Source organism: Corvus cornix, chromosome 1, assembly GCF_000738735.6.
Source record: "Corvus cornix cornix isolate S_Up_H32 chromosome 1, ASM73873v5, whole genome shotgun sequence".
Classification (NCBI taxonomy): Eukaryota; Metazoa; Chordata; class Aves; order Passeriformes; family Corvidae; genus Corvus; species Corvus cornix.
The window spans coordinates 50,413,300-50,434,180 of record NC_046332.1 but is presented as its reverse complement, the minus strand read 5'-3'; the positions used below and the strand labels follow the sequence as shown (position 1 = coordinate 50,434,180).

Here is a 20,881-nt window from a genome sequence, read left to right as displayed (position 1 = left end):
AAAGAGAGAGCCTTGATAAACCTTAGTGAAGACTGAGGCAAATAAGGAATTGAGCATCTCAGTCATATATGTGACTAAATCATCCACCTCATTCAGCAACAAGACATTTCCCTCAGTCAGCCTACTAATGAAGCTCTTGTTGTCCTTGATATCCCTTCCAAGTTTCATTTCCAGCTGGCCACTGGCCTTCCTGAAAATATCCCTTACATGCTCATGCAATGCTTCTAAATTCCTCCTTACTAGCCAGCTTCTAGTTCCTCCTCCTGTGTACTCTCTTTTAGCATCAGAGCTCTACAATAATATCTTTTTCTGGCCTGTTCCTGCGCTTGGATAATACTGTACTTAAAAGCCTGACACCTTTGAGAGCTACTTTGACACACACGTTTGCCTCCCATGGGATCCTACTGACCAGTTTCCTGAATAGGCTAAAATTTGCACTCATGGAATCTCTATTCTTCTGCTCTCAATCCTCACTTCCCTCAGGGCCTTGAACACCACTATTTCATGGCAACTACAGCCAAAGGTGCCATTAATTAATCACATTCAATAATAATTTTTGCTTCCTGGTAAATAGCAGATCCAGCTGTGTGTCGCTCTTAGCTGTCTCCTCCTGTATCAAGAAGTCATCCCCAGCGCTCTCCAGTAATTGTCTTCCCTACACACATCCCACCTTGTTGCACTTCCAGAGGTCATCAGGAAGATTAAAGATCCCCATGGGGAACTAGGGTTTGTGATCCAGATACTTCTTCAAGGTGTTTAAAGAATGCTTCTTCCTTTCCCTCACTCTGAATGAGTGGTCTGTAACAAACTCTCACCATGACTCTCCTCTGGACTCTCCTCTCCTGTCCTGCAAGTTATCAACCAGATTATCTTCCATCCCACTGAAGAACTCCAAAAATCTGAACTTCTTCTTCAGAGAGAAGGCAACACTCCCTCCTTGCTTTCTCTGGCTATCTTTTCCAAGGAAATTGTCTATTGCAGCACTTCTGTCATGCACTGCAGGCTGTCCCACCAAATCTTATTCATTCATTCCAATGACGTCATAGTTTTGTGATCACATGTGGAGTAATTTCTACTCCTAGTTGCCCAAGATGTATGCATTTGTATATATATTTACTTGAGGTGGGTGCTCTTATTTCTTGCTTTTGTCAGTGAGCAGCCTTTTCTTTCGACCTCATCCATCACTACTCCACTTAAATGTGGGCTGTAGTCTCCCTCACATATCATTCCTAAAGAAGTCTTTTCATGTCTCCTTTCACAGCCAACATTGCAGATGCATCCAGCTTTAAAATTATGAAGCCTGCTTATGTGTATACCCCAACGTAAATCTGAAATCCTAATTAAGCTGCTGTCATTGAAGCTCTTGACATGTGTGATACCCTCAACATCACACATTCATAGCAGGAGACTGATTAAATAGAAGCATGAAGTTCAAGATCATAACCAGGATGTCACTAAATCTTTCAGGTGTATTACATATCTTGAAAGAATTAATTTAAATCTATAGTCAGATCTCTTGTTACACTAAAGGCTGTTAACAACAGTCCTATTTTTAGGAAGTTGTATCAGTGTTCCTATATTGAATTCCAAAACTGTGTGTTTTTCAGATCTTCCAAAAAAAACATTATCTATACCAAAAAACCCTAGAAACACAGTATATCAACAAAGTTAAAATGCAAATGAAGTTTGTTAAAGTATCAGGAATACAAATGTAATTGTTTAAACTACAACTAATCTGAAATATTTTATTTAAGAACATTTCTAATACATTCAAAGATCCAAAAGGCATTTGAATTATTTCAAGGAGAAATAACAAGAGTTAGGTACTCAGAAAATCACCTTATAGCATCCATATATTAAAATATAAATGTCTAATTGAATATATTAAAACCATGATCCTCTGCATTACATCTACACATTTTCATCCATATTCAAAAGAAGAATCTTTCTCAAAACTTTTGATTTATTAACTCAGGTCTCTCAAAATCTTACCCCGAAAGTCCTTCAAAATCATCTTAGTCTTCATTTTGCTTTTAATAATTTAAAATTCAATCATTATTGCACAGTGATTATATGCAATTTTACATCCCATTAACCCTGCTTTGTTTTAATTATAAAGATCCTTTGTTAGATTCCTTTAAATGATCCAGTTTATAATTCCAGGTTATCCTAGGGAGCACTTTAATTCAGTTGCACATTCATCAACTGTTTATGTCCTGTTAATTGTTGACAACTGCACAATTGCATTCTCTAGCTATGATTGATGAATTGCATTCACAAGTTTAGCTATTAAGCAGAATAAATATTTATAACAATTTTCAGTTAAAGGATTGTTATCTTTGTCCCCAAAAGGGTAAATTAAAAACAAACAGGCTGATTGCAAAGAAGAGCATTCCAGTAACGCACACACACTTATACTAAAACATCTTTCTGAGAAAAGTATAGGGAGGAACGTGTGTCCAAGGGCAGTTTGATTAGACATTCCTTTGCCTGGATTTAAGGAGCGGTTCTTAAATGCTACTTGTTTTTGAAAAGTCATTGTTAGAGGGGATTAAAAGGTTCACTGGTATCTTAATACCTGACCAATAAAAATACGCATGTATAGGATTCATTCAGAATGGTCATTCTATCAATAGTGAGCATTCAGTAATATCTGACCTCAACATCCTGGCTGAGAAAATGAAAAAAAAGGTCCAAGTGGTATTGCATATTACTATCCAAGAACATAAGCTTACTATAATTATTCAGTCTGTTGCCAGGTAATATTTGTTGTACAATGTGCATGACCCACTCAGGTAAGCCCAATTGCGGTGTAAAAACTCATATTTGCACTTTATAGCAAGAAGAATTTCCAACGGAGGGAGTTAAGTTTCCTACTGCTATATGGCACTATAAACTCAGTGTGCACAGGGAATCCAGGAGAATTTACACTAGCCAAATGCTGGGTAATTACAGGCTCCTGTGTTTTTGATATTCATATTCCTATATTTCTATACTCTGATATTTTCTAAATTTCATTTCAAATAAATGCATGATTTAACCACTGAAATATCAGCTAGACAAAATATATCCTACAATAAAGAGAAGATTTGATACTTCACTTTGCTAATGAGACATCATTCGCAAAAAACAGAAATCACACATAAAATGACAGCATCTCTTCAACAGGTGTATTGCTATTTATTTTTTTTTTAGCTGCACATAAAAAAATGTGTAGATTCAAATGGATTTAATGTATTGGCCAATACAAATCAGACACATTGCACAAGTGGTTTTATTTGTCTTGGGTACTCCACTACCAGAAGGGCCAAAGAGTCTCCCTTTGCTTCTCAGCTTGCTGGCGGGAAGTACTGACAAACGATGTGGAGAGTAGAACATATAGAACTAAAATTACTTGAGGACTGATAATATATTTCATAAAAAATTTCAAAATCAAGGAAGCTCATATAATGTTGCGTATGGTTTACAGGACTCAAATTGGACTGGAAATTCTAGATAAAATAATCATGAAATTATCGTATAGAGAAGTATGTCTGTAAAATGAATGCTGTGCTCCTAAAACAGATGGAGCGGCAGATGGTTTTACAGATTGAGCTCCCTGGACTGTCTGGGTAAAACAACCTTGCTGCTCTGGAGAATGGTGGTTCAATTCTCAAATAACCCTAAACTTATATACAATTCAAGGGAATTCTATTTCCTTCTGTCAATAAACAAAATTTTCAAAATTTACACACTTAAAAATTAAATATTTACTACATAAAGTATCTATAAAATAAATCTTTTAATTAACACGGCCTTTTCACAATCTTTTTGGAACAGATGGTGAGGAAGTATTATCACCCAGTGGAATAAATGCAAAATGACTACTTGTTCAAAAGCTTTAAAATTCATTACCTTCCTTCATTGATGAGCTCAATAAATGCAAGTCCTGCATTCTTCTGAATAGAATTTTGCCATTCCTAAGAAGATAAAATATAACATGATCAAAACCTAAGGATTTTAAACCACATTTTTGAAGTTGACCCTGATGACTTCCTTAGGAGATTGAATTTAGGCAGAATTTCTTAATTCTCCCCAACCCCCCCAATGAAGAATGACCTGATCATGTAAAAACTGTAATTCATTCAGATTTTCAAATAAATTTTAGGTGGTCATGTCTTCTGTTTCACCCCTAAGCAAACTTTAGTTTCCTTGTCTAGAGAATATGGAAACACATCATGTTTCTCCAGTTCATGCAGTTGCCCAATGAACATTAGTGCTACAAAGTACCTTCTTCAGGTTGCTTCACTGCTACACCTTGTACATTTTATTATATAGGACAGGCAATAATCCCTGTAACATCCATCCCTCCTGGAATTCAATTTTTGCTTCTTTCCAATTATAAGTGAAAACAAAAGCAGCCTATGATAACAAACTATTAGTTTTTAAATTCTTTTACAGTTACCATGGATTTCCAAGATGGAACTTCAGACAGATTTAAACCACATAATTGATATTAAATTATAACAGGCTTTTACTTCATATACCACTAAGTTAAAGAGAAGTTTCTCGATGCATCACAAACAGCTTTTGTCATACAACCCACTACCTCTATCACACCAAAAGATTTCAGATTCCTGAGATGAAAAAGGTGGAGATCTCTCTCAAACAAATAAAGATTACTTTCTTTTGCAATAATTCCTTAAAACTTTTCTTTAAGAGCAATAAACATTTCCTCTGCATTATAATGAAAAACAAATCAAAATACATTAGCTGGATTACAGTTCACAGAGAGATTTCCTAGCTTGAGACTTCATGTTATTAATGGGTAGAGGGTTACAGTTAAAGGACTATTCAATTTACATTTAATTTTTCCCAAAGAGTAAAAAGTCCGGCAGAAATTCCCAATGCTTGTTTCCTAATATGGGCGAAAATAAGATGGCTTGGCGTAGATAAGGCAATTTTCTCAAAGAGTAGCTGTGAAATCTAGTCACTAATCAGCAAAGTGCTTCTTACTGATTACATGAAAATTCACAAATTTTACCAAGTCATGCATCTTAAAAAAATTCCAACAACAACAATCTTGTAGTCATGATTGTTTTATAAAAGGCAAGCTACTAAAATACCCAAATAATGAACATACTCTTGACCCATTGCTGAGCAGGTAACTCCTGGTTAGGGAAGACAGAGTATCAGCACTCAAGCCTCTAGCTGGTAAACTACAAAACCATTGTAACAGGTCCTTTCTTCAGTGCTGTTGATTTTGTTATTTTTCAAATCCAGTAACTGAAGCCAATGATATTACTCTTGGAAGCAGTTAAATTACGTGTGTAGAGTAGAATATCACTCTGAGAAACTAAGAATGCAAGAATTCTATTACCTAAACACAGGCCCCTTGAGACACTTTAAGAAACAAAAGTCTGGGTCAGAGATAGTGTTCAAAGTGTAGCATTTTTTATTTCTTATCAGAGCCTTTTACCATACTCTATAAAAACCACTATTAGCTTTTTCTTTTGAGATGCTTTTCTGCACCACAGCTGCTATGACTTTGCAGTCAGGAAAGCAGAACTGGCATGACTACAAATCAGGAAGGAAGTTGAAAAGAGAGAGGAGAAAGGAAAAAAGGCTTCCTAAGACAGGTAGAAGAAAGCATGCTAATTAATTTTTAAAAAGAAACAGAGGGTCTACCTGTGTCTGCAAGAGCCCAAGAGATTCCTGCAAGTATTTTGTCAGATCGTCCTGCCCAGTGCAAATGTCTCAGATTCTGCAGAAGATCCAAAATGGCTGACTGGATTTTATGTGAGATATCTTAAAGTGCATAACAAGCCATTAAGATATGTATATGGAAGTGAAAAAATCTCTTCTTATATCTCCATAGGTGGAAAATCTCATCAATTTATCTGAAGTAATTATTAATGACAATAACGTTTGAAACTTTCCCAACTATCTACCCAAAACTAGTGAAAAACATGATGCAGAAGCAGAAAGAAACCAGGATTCATGGTTCATGTATTGTTTCACTACAAAGTAGCTACTACAAGATTTACTAAAGACTCTCAACCCTCCATTAATTCACAACTAAGGGAATAATTATTACTGCCACAATTTCCTCTCACTTTTAGGCATAATTTAATGTAACAGATTCATGATCCTGAGAGATGACCTGTAATTGTGAAGAGGTACCTGGTTTTCTTTTTTCCACTTTATTTTTAAAAGATGCAAACAATAGATTGAAAATGCTCTGCAATGCCAGCATTAGTTACCTTTGCAATGGCCATTCATATCATTGCATGTACTTCAAGAACTAGATTAAGATGTGGAGCAATTTTGTTTATAGCATCTTGAATTCCAAAGAAATCATTCTCAACCCCCAGATGCAAGAAGTGGAAAGATAAACACCAAATGAAATGGATACAGTGACAGTAGTTGGAAGATTTATGCTACAGCCGAGTGGAATCACAGCACAGTCATTTGGTTATTAGCAGCTAAGTGCTTGAATGACTAGGCTACATCTTGTGTGGTTTTGGTATAGTTCTTATCGTGAATCTTCTGAGCCTTAGAGCAAGAGCTTGAAGCCTTTTCCATGCCTCAAAAATGCTGGTGCCAATTACATGCTGAAGTAATGGAAGCCTTTGACAATATCATGTATGAGACAACTATTTCTATACAAGAATGCATTGATCTTTCTTTGGGGCTCCTGCTTGGTAGGGCAGTGGGGATGACTCAGAACAAGGTGGGGTGTAGAAGACTCAGAGATAGAGGCATGTTCAGAGACTGTCCAACACAGTGCTCAAGAATGATGACATCACTTCTTTGTACTAAAAACAGAATCAAAATTTAGTTTTTAACTTTATTCATGCTGAAACAAATAAAAAAACTGTCTTCATACATAATCACTAAACATTATAACTTTAGACATTCAGTTCAATTACTTCCAGCATGGTTTTTTTGTAAATAATTTATATTATGCAAAATTCTACTAAATTCTATTAATAAAAAATGTACTAAATTATTACAATAATGGAAATTGCCACCTTCCTATACCCACTTAACTTCTCCTCCTCATCTATTCTGTCATCTCTTGAAAAGTGTCACTGCATAAAGAATGCATCAGTACTATTTCCTTGAAGAAGGTTCAGACTGAAACCTGTTACAAAACTCTTCGTGCAGAGGACAGGAGATGAATAACATCAAGATGAAAGTAAAAGGCTAAAAATACTAAATAATGAACCAAAACACAGTACAGATATTACTTGAAATTCAGTTGTTTTTCTTATCATGAAGTACATTCATTTATTCTCTGATATCATTACAATTTTTACTTTTGAGTGTATTTTCCTAGTTCTATTTCTTTAAAATTCTCCAATCTCCAGTACACATTAAAAAAAAAAAAAAAGGAAAAAACAGTCCAGACACAATTTATGAATAAATTTAGCAACATCTTAAATTGCTAACAGAAAATTCACACTGGAAAAAAGTAGTGGAGGGGTGTAAAAGGAACAACTAAGCTTGGCATGTTAAGAACTTCTTTTAGTTTATATTATACTTCTTTCCAAATAATCTTTTGCTTACAATTTTTAAATTTTTATTCATGATGTCTAGAAAATATCTTAAACGGTGATTCCCAGAGTTCTCTCACCCTTTCCACTTTCTGCAAGGAAGTCTAAATTTGTGTCATAAATTTCAAGTTTCTCAAAGAAGTGCAGTTACTGAATGGAGAGATACCTGGTGAAGTAATCATCCTACACTTCTCCTTGAACTACAGGTGCTACTAACAATCAATTGTGTCCTCATTGGACTTCTCTCTTCTCCATGTCTTAAATTGATCTGAGGTTTATTTTTTTTTCGTACTGAACATTAGTGAATTTTCTAGTCTAAGACACTGATAACTCAGTTGACACCTCAATTCTTTAATCACTGTATTTTAATTAAAACTTATTGAGACAGATGAAATTCTATTATATCAACTTTCTTCTTTCTAGACCCTTGAATATATTTGGTGGGAAATCTTGTATGGAGCTGAACAGGTGCTAGCTTTCATCTGGAGAAGGAAATGGAAACTATAAAAATGTGTTTGCAATTCACAACATGCACTTAATTTAGCTTGGGATTGAACTCCATGTTGTGGAGTTACCTCCTAAAATCAACAATAACTTCATATCCAAAAATCACCAATAGCTTGCTTTACTTCATTTAGGAGGAAATATTCAAAAGAAATGTTACAAGATGTAGGAAATGTTTTGTGGTTTTTTTACGGCAAAAAACCATGTCCATTAAAAACAGGTAAAAACAGGAAAACTGACACAGTCTCATAAATTTTTGAGATGATTATTCTGTTTTTAAGGTCACAGAACTGTCCCTACCAGTCCTAGAAGAATTTACCAAAAGATATTGGAGTCTTAAAATCTTGCATTATTGTTTAGAATGAGAATCAGGTCTCAGAATTCCAGTAACACTGCCTGTATACTTCCCTCACACTCACATATGATATGCTGATAGAGGATAAATAAAATCTATCTTTGGTCTACTATTCCAATAAATTTGGGTTCAATTTTAGGCTTGTGTAATTGGTCATCCATTTTAAAAGTGGTTATTTCCCACAATAAGCAAGTTGCAGAATGACTGACGACATCCTCCTGGGAGGAAAATCTGCAAGTATTTGAATACTCCTGGCTTCTGGCCAAATCACAGAAAGGAAAAGAATGTGAGACTTTCAAAACACTATTTATGTGAACATGAATTTAATAAAACAAAGGTAATAGAAAGCTTTAGATTTCAGTTTCACAAGACTACAGCCTCATTTTTCCTCTATTTTCTTGACTTGAAATAGTAAGTTAATTTTTCACTTTCTTGGAAACATACAGACCCATTGCCCTTATGATCACCTGTGGTAATTGCCCAATTTATCTTGAAAATGAAGTCAAACATTCCCAGAGGAACATTTCATTGGTATCTTGAAAGAAAAGAGAAAAAAAAATCTACAATTGCAAAAACATTTATATTATTTAAACAACACTAGGGAAATGGCCAATTTAGATGATACAAAATTAACCTTCATCATCCTGTAGAAATTCTGCATATCTTCTAATACAGACAGAAGATATGTGCTACAAGATACACATATCTCCACAACTTCTAGAGCTTACTTCCTGACTGGAAAAATTTTTCATTTAAGAGATGCTAAAATTATTATTAACAACATGTATGCTATGTATGGCTATTAATTCCAAAAGCCAATCCACTTTTTACTCAACCACTTTTTGATGTTAGAGGTAGTTAAGTAATTTGAAGTGTGCCAAAAAAAAAAAAAAAAAAAATCTTTGGATATACAGAAAACTACTCCTCATATTATCTTCATTATAGTGAACCTCCTGAAAACTATGGTATATTTACTATTAATGATGGTCTCAGTAATGAGCTTTTGTACCCTTTCTCAGCTCTTTAAGGAATACCAAGTGACTCTGGCTTTTCAGGCATTTCCTTCTGATCGAAGATCCTTCTCAATTGTGTAGGCAGCTTTATAGAGAAGTCAGGGGAAGATACCTTACCACATTAAGATATGGGGAAGGTGATTCTTACAGTTTTCTGATCCTGCCTGTTTTGCCATGAATCCAGAAGTTGTTCGGATCAGCATCTCACTGATGTGTATTCTTTAACATTTTCTGACAAAAACACTCTGACAAGGACAGGGAGGAGAAAGGACCAGAAGTTTCATGATAACTCTGGTATAAGATTAAAAAACCAACATCCTGCTTATTACTAAAAGCAAAACACAGAATTAGTTTGGTGAATATATGGGAATCTGTAAGGACACCTCGCAGAATGATGAAGAAAGTAAAGTTGCTCAACAAGTAGGAAAGAATATACTAATGGTTTCCATTTGTAAGTTAGATTATCAGAAGCAGATGAACAAGAGATGAAGACAGATTGGGCTGGAAGACATTCTACACGTGGACAATGCAAGAAAATTCTCTGATACCCCTTTAGTGTATATTAAAAAAAAAAAAAAAAAAGAAACGGTAATGAAAAACTATCATCTTTTGGAAAATAGTTTTCCAGATAATTTACCAGAATTCCTTAAAGAAGGTGAGAAAAGTTGAGGTGGGGAAAAACAAAAAAAAAACCACAAAAAACCCTCCCCCAGCAAACAACCTAATTTTAGAGAAAAAAAAAAAAAACATATAAAGGGAAAATTTTTCTGCTTCTCGTGTGGCTTGTACCAGAGCTCATTTTGGAAATTACTCTGTGTATAACAAGCTATTTGTGTATAGGCTATGTGGTGGATTATGAAGAGCCCAAAATCAACATCAGAACCTAAGTACGTGTTTAAGCTGTACCATATTTGATACTGCGGAAGGACACAGTAGAAATATTGCTTCTCTCTCAATGGACCTTTATGTAGTCCAAATAGGATGAGACTATTATTAGAAAGTACTAGCTTTACCTACAAAGATTTTGGTTATTGAACTTAAATTTGAGCCTGTGGTAAAGTGTGAAGATACAAAGCCTCATTTTGGAGAGACATTGCTGACAATTTCATACACATTTCTAGTGCCTTGTCCAGCACACGAAAATCTGTGGTGTTTTTTTGCTCATTTAAACTTCTTGCTATTGCTCAATTTCTCCCATCAAATGCCAAAATTCCTTTCTTGTATCTTGACTGTCACAGAGGCAACCTGCCTTTCCTAGAGCCCCAGCCATCCGATCTGCCCCCTGCTGTAAGATATTGGTTTCATGGCTACTCTAGAAGCATAATCAGTTAAAAATAACTTTTTTACTCTTAGTTAATTTTTGGTTTGATGTGACTGTTTCCACCATTATATATATTGATGAAAGGGATCAAGCAGCAGTATGGAGCTAGGCATGGAGAAAATATGATACATCTGCAAGCGTGATCTTGGCCAGAGAGAAGCCTAAACTGACCACTAAAACTGTAGCCTAAGAGTATGATTCCATTAGATGCAGAGATCTGAATTTACATCTTGCTGCCATGAAAACATGAGTTGTGTTTTCTCTTTTCTCCTTTGTGCTCCCAGTTTTTCAATCCTGAGTCCTTTTCTTCGAGTAGCTCTGGTGGCTTTTGAACAAGGCCCTCAGTCAGCTTAACCCACTAAACCAGAGGAAAAATGGCTTAGCAGTTCTCACACGTGTTGTTAGTCTTGTAATATCAGCACTGGTACAAAAGTGGGGTTAGAAGAGAAGAAGCTGCAGGATGGAAGTAGAGTAGCAGATGCAGAACTCTTTGTAAGAATAAATGTTTTAAAGATATGCTGGAAAAAGGATTATTGAAACAATGAGTTTCTGTACGTCTGCATGTGTGTTTCTCTGCATCATTCTCCTCTATAAAACCAAATTTTAATTCAGACTTTTGCAGTGATGTTATATGCAGCATTGTCTCCTATTTGCACTAGTATGAAAACAGAGACAGCGGATAATGCAACAGGACAAATGGGGAAACACAAGCAAAGGTAAAACACCCAACTCATTTTGTGATAAGGAAAAGAAAGATTAAAAAATTATATCCTCATAGGAATTTGCATAGCCAACTCTAATTTCATCACTGAAGTTATATCATAGTTAATTTCCTAAGTAGATTAAATTGCAGGTTCATTTTTTTCCTTAGACTTAAGGGAAGCAGTCATTATTTAACTTATCTTCGGCCTTTGCTATTGCAGTTGATGTAAAAAAGACAAATAGCAAACACTTCTGTAACTGTTCTGCTATCACAGTTACTCTGAAAGGGCTATCACTTATTTAACAAAAATTAAAGACTATGAGAACTCTAGGAATACTTCTGGAGGGAGACCAAGAAGTATAATTAAAGTTGATCTAATACGGGCAACAAGACTAAATGGATAAAAAGTATTACAAAAGAGGAAAATCTATAATGAAAAGAAAAAGGTTTCTGCACAGCAGAGCTGGACAATTCCTCCTTAAACTCCTATAGGAAGCCTTGAATACAGTAGGTTTAGTACCAAGAATTGTGGACTGTGTTTCTATTTTATGAATTGCACATTTCAGGGCTTCTTCTGGTCAGCTGTAGGGACCAGAAAAAGATTTTTTTTCTGCTTGGTTTCTGTGTTGAGCAATTGCCAGTTTCTGAAGAGCTATCCCATACTTTGAGGCAGAATGTACATTTAGATGTGCTGGTGTCTACTGAAATCCTTGCAGTGCCTGGTTTATGGGCCTTTCTCTATTCTCAGAGATAAAACAACCACCAAATTTCCTCAGCCGGATTTCCTTTGAATTTACACTGGCCAGGAACATCTTTGGGATATTTTTCTGTTTGTTCATTTGTTTTTACACCTCTCCTTGGAGTGGGACTAATTTCTTGACATTGTTTCAATTTTTTTTCTGCCACTTAGGACAATGAGGCATTTAACCTTATAATAATTATATTTTTAAACAGATTGAGTAGCAAGATATCTTAAATGAAAATACACTATTTTCTTTTTAAGAAAATAAATTTCTCTTCTTAATAGACAAGATACAGAAAAATACAAGTGGCATGAGACAAAACTCATTTGGGACACAACTGCTCGATTTCTTCAGAAGCTGTGTCCCCAAAGAGAAGAATCTGCAAAAGATCTGGAAGTAATTAGGAACTATTGTAGCGTTTTGGTTAGCTGGAAAAAAAAAAAGAAAAAAAGAATATGAAAAAAAGTAATTGAAATCTAAATCTGATGTAAGAAGGAACTGCACTGCAAAAGTTGATGCACTTTTTTTAAACTTCATGGCTTATTGAAGAAATCTGCCACTCCAATAGCAACACAGCTGTGACATGCTCAACTAGGCTGAGGGAACAAAGACCAGCTAATCAAGCACAGATCTTGTCAAACATAACACATCTTCATCAATTTTATGTTAAAATAGCCTAAATCCAAATAGAAGTGCCTATTTTAGGAAAAGTGAAAATCATTACATGTTTATTATCAATTATCTAGAAAAATTTTTTTCAAGTATTTGGAGGTGTGATTATGGTTTATATAAGAAATACAGAAAACAAAGCCTTCAAATTAACCCAAATTTTAATCTAGTGCAGTAAGTGATACTAGGAAAGAGATATAATACAAGTCACAGTACAAGAAAGATTCTGAAAACACAGAGCAGTGCTTTTTGTTCTTCCCCAAACCTACAAATGATGTACCACTCATACAGGAGTTCCTTTAAAACTTAAAATGTATTTTTCACAGAAACTCCAAATTCCTTTGGGGGAAAGGCTTGATTGCATATCCCTCAGAGCCTAAAAGGCTGCCCATATGAACTGAATTATCCATGACATGTACCTTCAGACATTTGTAATGTGATATTTCATGTAAATTTAGACCATACCTTGGATGTGAGCCGCTGGCAATGTTGATTTTATTCAGGAGCTCAGATAAGAAAAAAAACTCTGACATCCTTGCTAATCTGTAGTAGTTAACATGGAATTTCCAACATAAAAAGCATAAAAGCATCTAATTTGCTGTAGCAAATGAAAGGAAAACAAACTTTGCATTTCCCTTTCCTTTTCAATGTCTAAAGTTACTCTATTCTGTGCAAACAAAATTTTACTTTTCAAAGGTTTTTATTATCGTCATCCATCTTTTGAGTGACACATTTCAAACTTCCCTACATAATCTGTAAAATGTCATTCAATTTGAATATATGAAGGATTTACCCATGTTAGGAGGAAAAGCCCTATTTACACTGGGATTATTAAAAACCCACAAACTATATACCTTATATAGTCTTTCCAGTCCATTTTGCTCAATTTATCATATGGAAAAACTCAGGTAGCACTATCTCTTCTTTTTATAGAGATGAGCTATCCTCATTTGCTGCGGACAACATCTCCTATGATCCTAATTCCAAGTTCTGATAACATTAGTCTAGAGTAGGATATTTGCCTGTCATTCTCTTCTTCTAGCCATCTTATGTATTAGTATTTTTATGGCATTTACCTCATGTTTTCTTTTGACAGTTTTAAAATGGAAATAGCAAAAAAAAAAAAAAAAAAACAACAACATTTTCCCTGGAGATGAATGGAACTACAGACTGGTTCGTTTACACCTATAGGATAAACCACAATATTCTGTGGAGATGCAACTGTTCAGAAGAAATACCCCAGGAGTCAGGAAGGTGAGGGGAGGAGACTGCAATTTGCACCACTACGGCCCCCTGTTGACCAGTTCCTGTAGAAACAATTACCATGACTCCCCCAGCAAACACTACAGCGTTAGCTCTTGAAGTACTTACTAATAAATGGACATCCAGAGACAAAATCTTCCTTATTTAGAAGACAAGGAAACAACCCTGAAGTATCAGATGGAGTAGAAAAACTAAAAGCTTGCAATTTCCCTAAGTAATTAGGTAGAAGAAAAATAGTTCTTTCAAGCAAACACTGAAGAAAATAAGTAAATGTTTGAAGCCTTAAAATGATCAGGCTCTTCATGTTATTCCAGGTATAAAGCGAATCTTATTTTTAAAATACTTTGAAATAAAACCCAATATGTATAGTAGTCATAAAAATAAATTGATTTTTGCTGCATTTGTTACATAGCTTTACTGAGATGTCTGAAGAAAGAGCATCACAGAAAGAGCTTAAATTTCTCTCTCTTCCTTTCAATCAATATTTGAGGCAAAGTTTCATCTCTAGGGCCCTTAATGGCAGGAATTCCTGGAGCCAGCAAATGAGTAATGTTAAACCTATGATTAGATGATGAGGCCATCAAAGACACTAGACCCTAATGCTACATTCCACTTTATTCCTGAGAACTGCAGTAAAACCAAGGGCTAGGGAAGAAAGGACTGTTAGTTATTCCTTCCCTCAAAAAAATGTTTCAAGAGCTGCTAAAAAAAAAAAAAAAAAAAGAAAAAAAGTTGTATGACATGAACATAGAGCTCAAAAGCCTTAATGGACCTTTCGGAATTTTCTTGGAACCCAGGACTTCACCATTAGGTAACAAATTTTTCAAGTGCCCTGCTAGAGATGGTTTGAAGTTGAAATCCCACTGAGGATTCCTGCCAGGGATGTATTTTTCTTTTACTTTTCCCTAACTGATATCCCTCTAAAAGAGGAAGAAAAAAAAGGAAGAGGGAAAAAAAAAAAAAAGGAAAACACAATTTAATGATTTCCTTATGACACAAGCTTGAAGAAATGCAACCTACAGATGGGCAAGGTAAGTTGGAACACCCTCCCCCAAAACCAGTTGTAGATGTTTATTATTTTCAGACAGATTCCTCAAAAGTATATCTTAATTTCAATTGTCCCTAGAAACTCATTTGTTTTCAGTATATTTTTGGTGTATGCTGTTAATGTGCAACAGTGAATGTTTAAGAAAAGCTACAAACAAGTAATTTTCTTTGAAAATTTTATAATAAGTTAACCTAGGCATTTTATATACTAACTTGCTTTGAGTTGAATTGGTATTATAATGCTGTGGGGAACCTGGTTAATGAAAGGTTGTTACAAGTTTTTAGAGAAATATAAAAACTTGTAAACTTATTTGGATCTGTTGGGCCATCATATTTTTCTTACATATTACAAAATGAACAAAGTTCTAAAATGTTCGCTGATAACTTCTTACCAGTAAAGGGTTATATATACAAAATTAGCCAGTAACACTTCTATCAAAACAAGTAATATGAAAATTGAGATGTAAATAATCCAAACAGTACGAGAAATTATTTAAGCTTTGAGTATTTTATTTGTGAAAGCATTTCAAAACACTAATTAATTTAAATTTCTGAGAAACCCATTACTGCTGTGTTAAAACTCCAATAATTAACCACAGAATTTTTTATATAGGAATATTCTGCTTCTGCCAGTTCTTGAGGACTACCTAAACCAGTTTCCTCTGCTTTTTATATACTGACAGTTACGTAAAATATTCAATGTTATGTCATTTATATCAAAAGTAGTAAAGTCAGCACAAAGTAAAGTTTTAAAAAATCACTAATTCAAAGACAGATTTCAACATAAAATTATGAACACAGTATCCTATTTACATATTCTAAGTAAGAATGGGCTTGAGAGTTCATACACAGAGAAAATGCATAATGTGCATCCACACACTTTTAGAACACAAATGCAAATATACCTTGTATACCCTGTGAATATAGAAAAACTATGGAATGTATATTTTAAAAAAATCTACAATTTATATATTACCAGAAGAAAGTAATTTGTAATTTTTTATAATGAAATGGAAGAATGAAACAAACTGCCAGATACAATTCTTAGGCTGGCAGTGATCAATGCAAGGAAATTAATACAAACAAAACCAGACAATGTCTTACCTGTGAACAAAGCAGCATAACCAATTCAACCACTGAAGTACTCGACTTCATACAAACAAGACCTGCAATAAACAGTCAAAAATTAATTTAAAAGATTGGTGATATTTTGCTGCTATAGCTCCATGGTTCCAGAAATCCATAAAATATATAAAAGGTATATTTTTTATAACTCAAACAGATTAAAACAAGTTTCAAGCAAAATTAACTGAGAACTTCAGATTCTTCAAGAGCATTTAAATGTTCAAAAGAATCACCTGGAATAATCTACACCAGTTCAGGACAGAATGTTTTCTAATTATTTTTTGGCATTTATCTTAGTTATTTAAATAAATAAATATTGGTATAATCCAAAGCAATTTAATGTATGATAAACATAAGTTAATAGCTTTTGAATATTAAATCATGTAAATTCTTAAAAATAAAGTGGTCAGTTAATAACAGGTAAAGAATAAAGCCTCTGCGTAGAAATTATTTTAATTTTCATCTGGTAATTGATTATCCTGTAATTGAAAGCTTGAGTATTAATGAAAGAGACATTCATGTGAAATCTTATTTTTATTAAAATCGTAACCCTATCATTTGTAGGGCATGTTTCTTAAAACAAACCTTGAATTATGTAGTCTAACTGTTAACTCATTGTTTTGTACTTAATTTAAATAATAAATACCTAATAACATTGTCACTATTGCAAATACTTGTTTGCATCTTTGGAAATGCAAATTTACTCTCTGAGAGAAGGATGTCATATCTAAGTATTTTAAAGATGCATTGTAAGGACACTTGGAGGAAATTTGACTTCTACTGTCGATTTTATATGTGCTAGCTTCTGTTATCTAAAACCATATAGACATAGATATGATGCTTTAGGGCATGGAACCACTTTGGCTGCATTATAAAAAACAATAATTTCACAAATAAGCTTACCAGTAAGGACTAAATAGGAGGCTGGAAAGCAAATTGATGTGCTTTAAGAAGGTTTCTACAAACAATGATTAGAGACAAAAGCACTCCTACACAATAGCATGTGTATTTATTTCGGGCAGTGGATAAATACTCTTTTGTGCCCATTTTGCTAACAACCCCATCCTTATTGTACAGCAACACAGAACAAGCTGTAAGGAGCCACTAGGCTTCCATTCTATCAGATATAGGGGCAGACAGTTAATGAAATAAGAGGCAGATGTGCAAAGCTCATTTAGGGAGACAATTGCTGTAATTGATCAGCTATTCTCATGCTCAAGTGCTAGAGAATCAGAAAGATTAATGAGATACTTATCACCTGCAGGCTACCTCCACTGTTTGAAAGCTGACAAAGAAAATCCAAACAGAAGACTGAACTCTACAGTTAAGCCAATGCAGGTAGCACAGACACATCAAATATTTCATCATAGAATGTTGTCTCTTTCATTATGAATTCACTTCATATTCTGTAAAACTAAAAATAACCAAACCGTTCTGTCACACATTCACATCATCTTTTAAAATCAGACCTCAGGTGTACTAAAACATGACTAAGGCAAAATAATGCCCTTGAAAACCCATCCCCATGCTGAAATCTTTTAAATTTGAACATATTTTTACTTCTGATTTTACATCAAAAGAACAAATGTATCCAGAATAAGCACCATACACAGTTATGAAAAAGAAACCAACTAAATTACATAAAAGTGATTATGCATCAGCAGTAATGTCTTTGTATCTGCACCAGCTTTTCAAAAAGAAAACTTGATGTAAAATATATGCTTTAAAGAGAAACCCATAATGAATATTTTTGGGCTTAATTAATTAAATTAAATTAATTAAGGAAGTTCTTAACTTTCAAAGACAGTTGAAGATTCTTATGCTACCTGTGCAGCTTCAAACAATATGAAAAAATTTTGAAGTGCGGACTGAAACAAACACACCTAAAATGGCACAAAGCTAGGAAAAATACTCATAATTATCATCCAGATAACAATGATGATCTAGTCCTAATAACACAAAGCTGCAGACATGACAAAACAGACTCTGTTTGAAGGAAGTCATAATTACTTAGATCAAGATTATCTATTTACAATAAGAATTTTTACACACTCTAACTTCTCAATAGCTTGATAATTATATGGGTCTAAGTAAAGTGGTCATCTGACCTAAAATTGATGTGTTTTCACTATTCCTCAGGACATACCTTGATAACTTTTGTATATCGCATCTAATCAACTGCAAGCTTGGATATAGCATACTAGCATTGGAAAGGAGAATCAAACTGATTTTGGTGAAATTCAGAAAGAGAAAGAGAAGGATACAGAAATGACATCTGGTTAGCACATCAGCAGGCCCATTAGTTGTAACCAGCTCTTTAATTGCCTGCTGATGAAACAACCCATTGGTAATAGCCATTAACACCTCTCATAACCACTAGTATTAAAAGAGGCTGGTTTCCATGTCCAAAAGAAACAAATAATTATCTTAGAGACTGTAGCACTTTTCTCATATGAAAATACAGAGAGAGAGAGGAAAGTCTCATTAAAGAAGGTCATAGTGTCAATGATGTTTGTCCCAGTCTACTGCAGAAATTAAGTGTGCAGCACTCTACTTATAAATAAGCAGAACTGGGAGTAGCCCAGACAGAAAATGGGGAATCCTATGCACCTTGATGGGTAGTAAGAAGGAAATAGAACTACTTTTGTTCACTTTTGAGTATTCATATCATACATTCCTTGAAGTAAAACAGAATACAGAAATGCAAAACACTCAGCAGGGCAGCCATTTCACTTAAAAAATTTCTTACGTATCAGCCTCCTAATCCTACTTCAGGGACTCCTTCCACCCAAACCACGAGGGAAAGTGTATGCCCTCCATTATATGCTCCATTTCCTCCCTCCTAGCTGCCAAGGGCTCTATTGTGCTTCTTCCCATTTTCACTTCTTCCTGATTGAGCGTTAAGATTTGAAATAAATAACGATTTTTTTCCTGTTACACAAAACACAATTAATCTTCAAAATCTACTGTCAAGAGCTGTTGTGCAGTCAATAGTAGAGAATGATAAAAACAGATCAGACCTAATGGAGGACAGATCCATTTCTGCCTATTAGGAAAAACTGTCAGAATGCAATCTCTGGTTGCATTACAAAGATCCCACATCATCAAATCTGCAGGAGCAAGTTTAGGAAGAACCACAGTCATTGTCCTATTTAACTTTTCCTTCCTAGACCAGAAAAAAAAAGATCATTTTATTACTCTTTCAGTTTCTAAATTTGCACCCTCCTCTCTTCTAGGAGACCAAATTGTGTGAATTCACTCATTTCTTTTGGCATTGCACAGGAAAAAAAAATAATTTCCCTCAGTACGCAGTCTATATCCTGACAGACAAAAATTAAAAGAGGCGTAGAAAAGTTCTCCTTCTATTTTCCAGACAGAAGACACAAACTCGTTGAGGTATCTTCATAAAATTAAAAATAGAATTTGTAGCACGAGTCAGAATAAATAACAATTTTCTTATAGATTTTCTAAGTTCCAAATGCATTAACAACTGTATTTCTTCTTCCTCTTTACTGTTTTGCAGGATTCAATAGAGATTTTTAGTGTGTGCAAAATTTTATTAGTTTTAACATGAGGAAAAAAAGATAACAAGCTTTGAAAAATAATGGCTTCTCTGATTGAAGAGAGCACACAAATCTATTTTCAGTTCTCTTCCCCCTCCTTAACTCTAACAGGAAAAAGTATTTGCCACTCAAACTAAAACTGTTGCCTGCATTCTTCAGCTGCAGATAAGTTCTTCCTATACCATCTGTATCAAATGCCATTAAGGAAGCTAATGTAATTACTAAAATACAAGTGGATATTTCCTGCGTACAGCAAGGTTAAAAAGGTCACTGTTGAACTGAATGGAGTATGTGGTTTTTACATTTGCTGTTCTTAGTACTTTTCTTCATGGTCTATTCTCAGTCCATTAAATATAGCCATCAAAATTCAGCAATTTGATGGCAACAATGACCACATATATGGATGCAAAAACTGGGAGCATCAAGTGCATGACCTTGGCTAATCTGGAATAAATGATGTATGCCTGGCAATTATCTTGAAATGCTCTGGTTTACTTGACTTCTATTTCAGTGTTCTTCTGTTGGCTCAAAGATATGCTAATTATTTCTTTTCACTATGACTTATTAATGTCTAAAAAAAGATTAATTTCAACTATACTGTTTTAGTCATGCCTGTGGCATTAATGAAGTCATGGGTTCAAAACCTCCAAGTCACCATGCCGAACTAGTCAGTGTGAATTTCCATTTTGAAGAAATATAATGTAGGCTGATAATATCAATTTAAAAAAAAAAATCCTTATGAAATAAGATCATGGTTTTGAACTTCTTTTTATTATTATTAATACAATGTGTGTATGAGTCCAACTGAATACCACCACAATTTCATCTGGTATTTATCAAGGTTTGGCTGCATTTTCTTTCAATGATTTTACTTTGTGTCAGCTTAAACCCTTATTGGAACTGGAATCAATTGTAATACTAGCAAAAACAAAAGTTAAATGTTTTTATAGCTCATGTTCGACTTAGAAAAAAAGATGCAATTAACAAAACTTTAGGGCCTGCAGAAATCTTCCACTCAATTATAGCTTCTGCTTATC

General features: G+C 34.4%; 1 protein-coding gene across 7 annotated transcripts in view; it reads right to left on the bottom strand.

Moving 5' to 3' along the window:
• Positions 1-20,881, bottom strand: part of NBEA (neurobeachin) — a 467,670-nt gene that overhangs the window by 232,471 nt on the left and 214,318 nt on the right. For all 7 annotated transcript variants that reach the window (XM_039566467.1, XM_039566482.1, XM_039566485.1 and 4 more), the window contains 2 exons: positions 16,261-16,322; positions 3,895-3,959 (listed from right to left, as the gene is read on the bottom strand). In XM_039566467.1, coding sequence (XP_039422401.1) covers positions 3,895-3,959; positions 16,261-16,322 — 127 coding nt within the window. The remainder of the gene's footprint in view (positions 1-3,894; positions 3,960-16,260; positions 16,323-20,881) is intronic.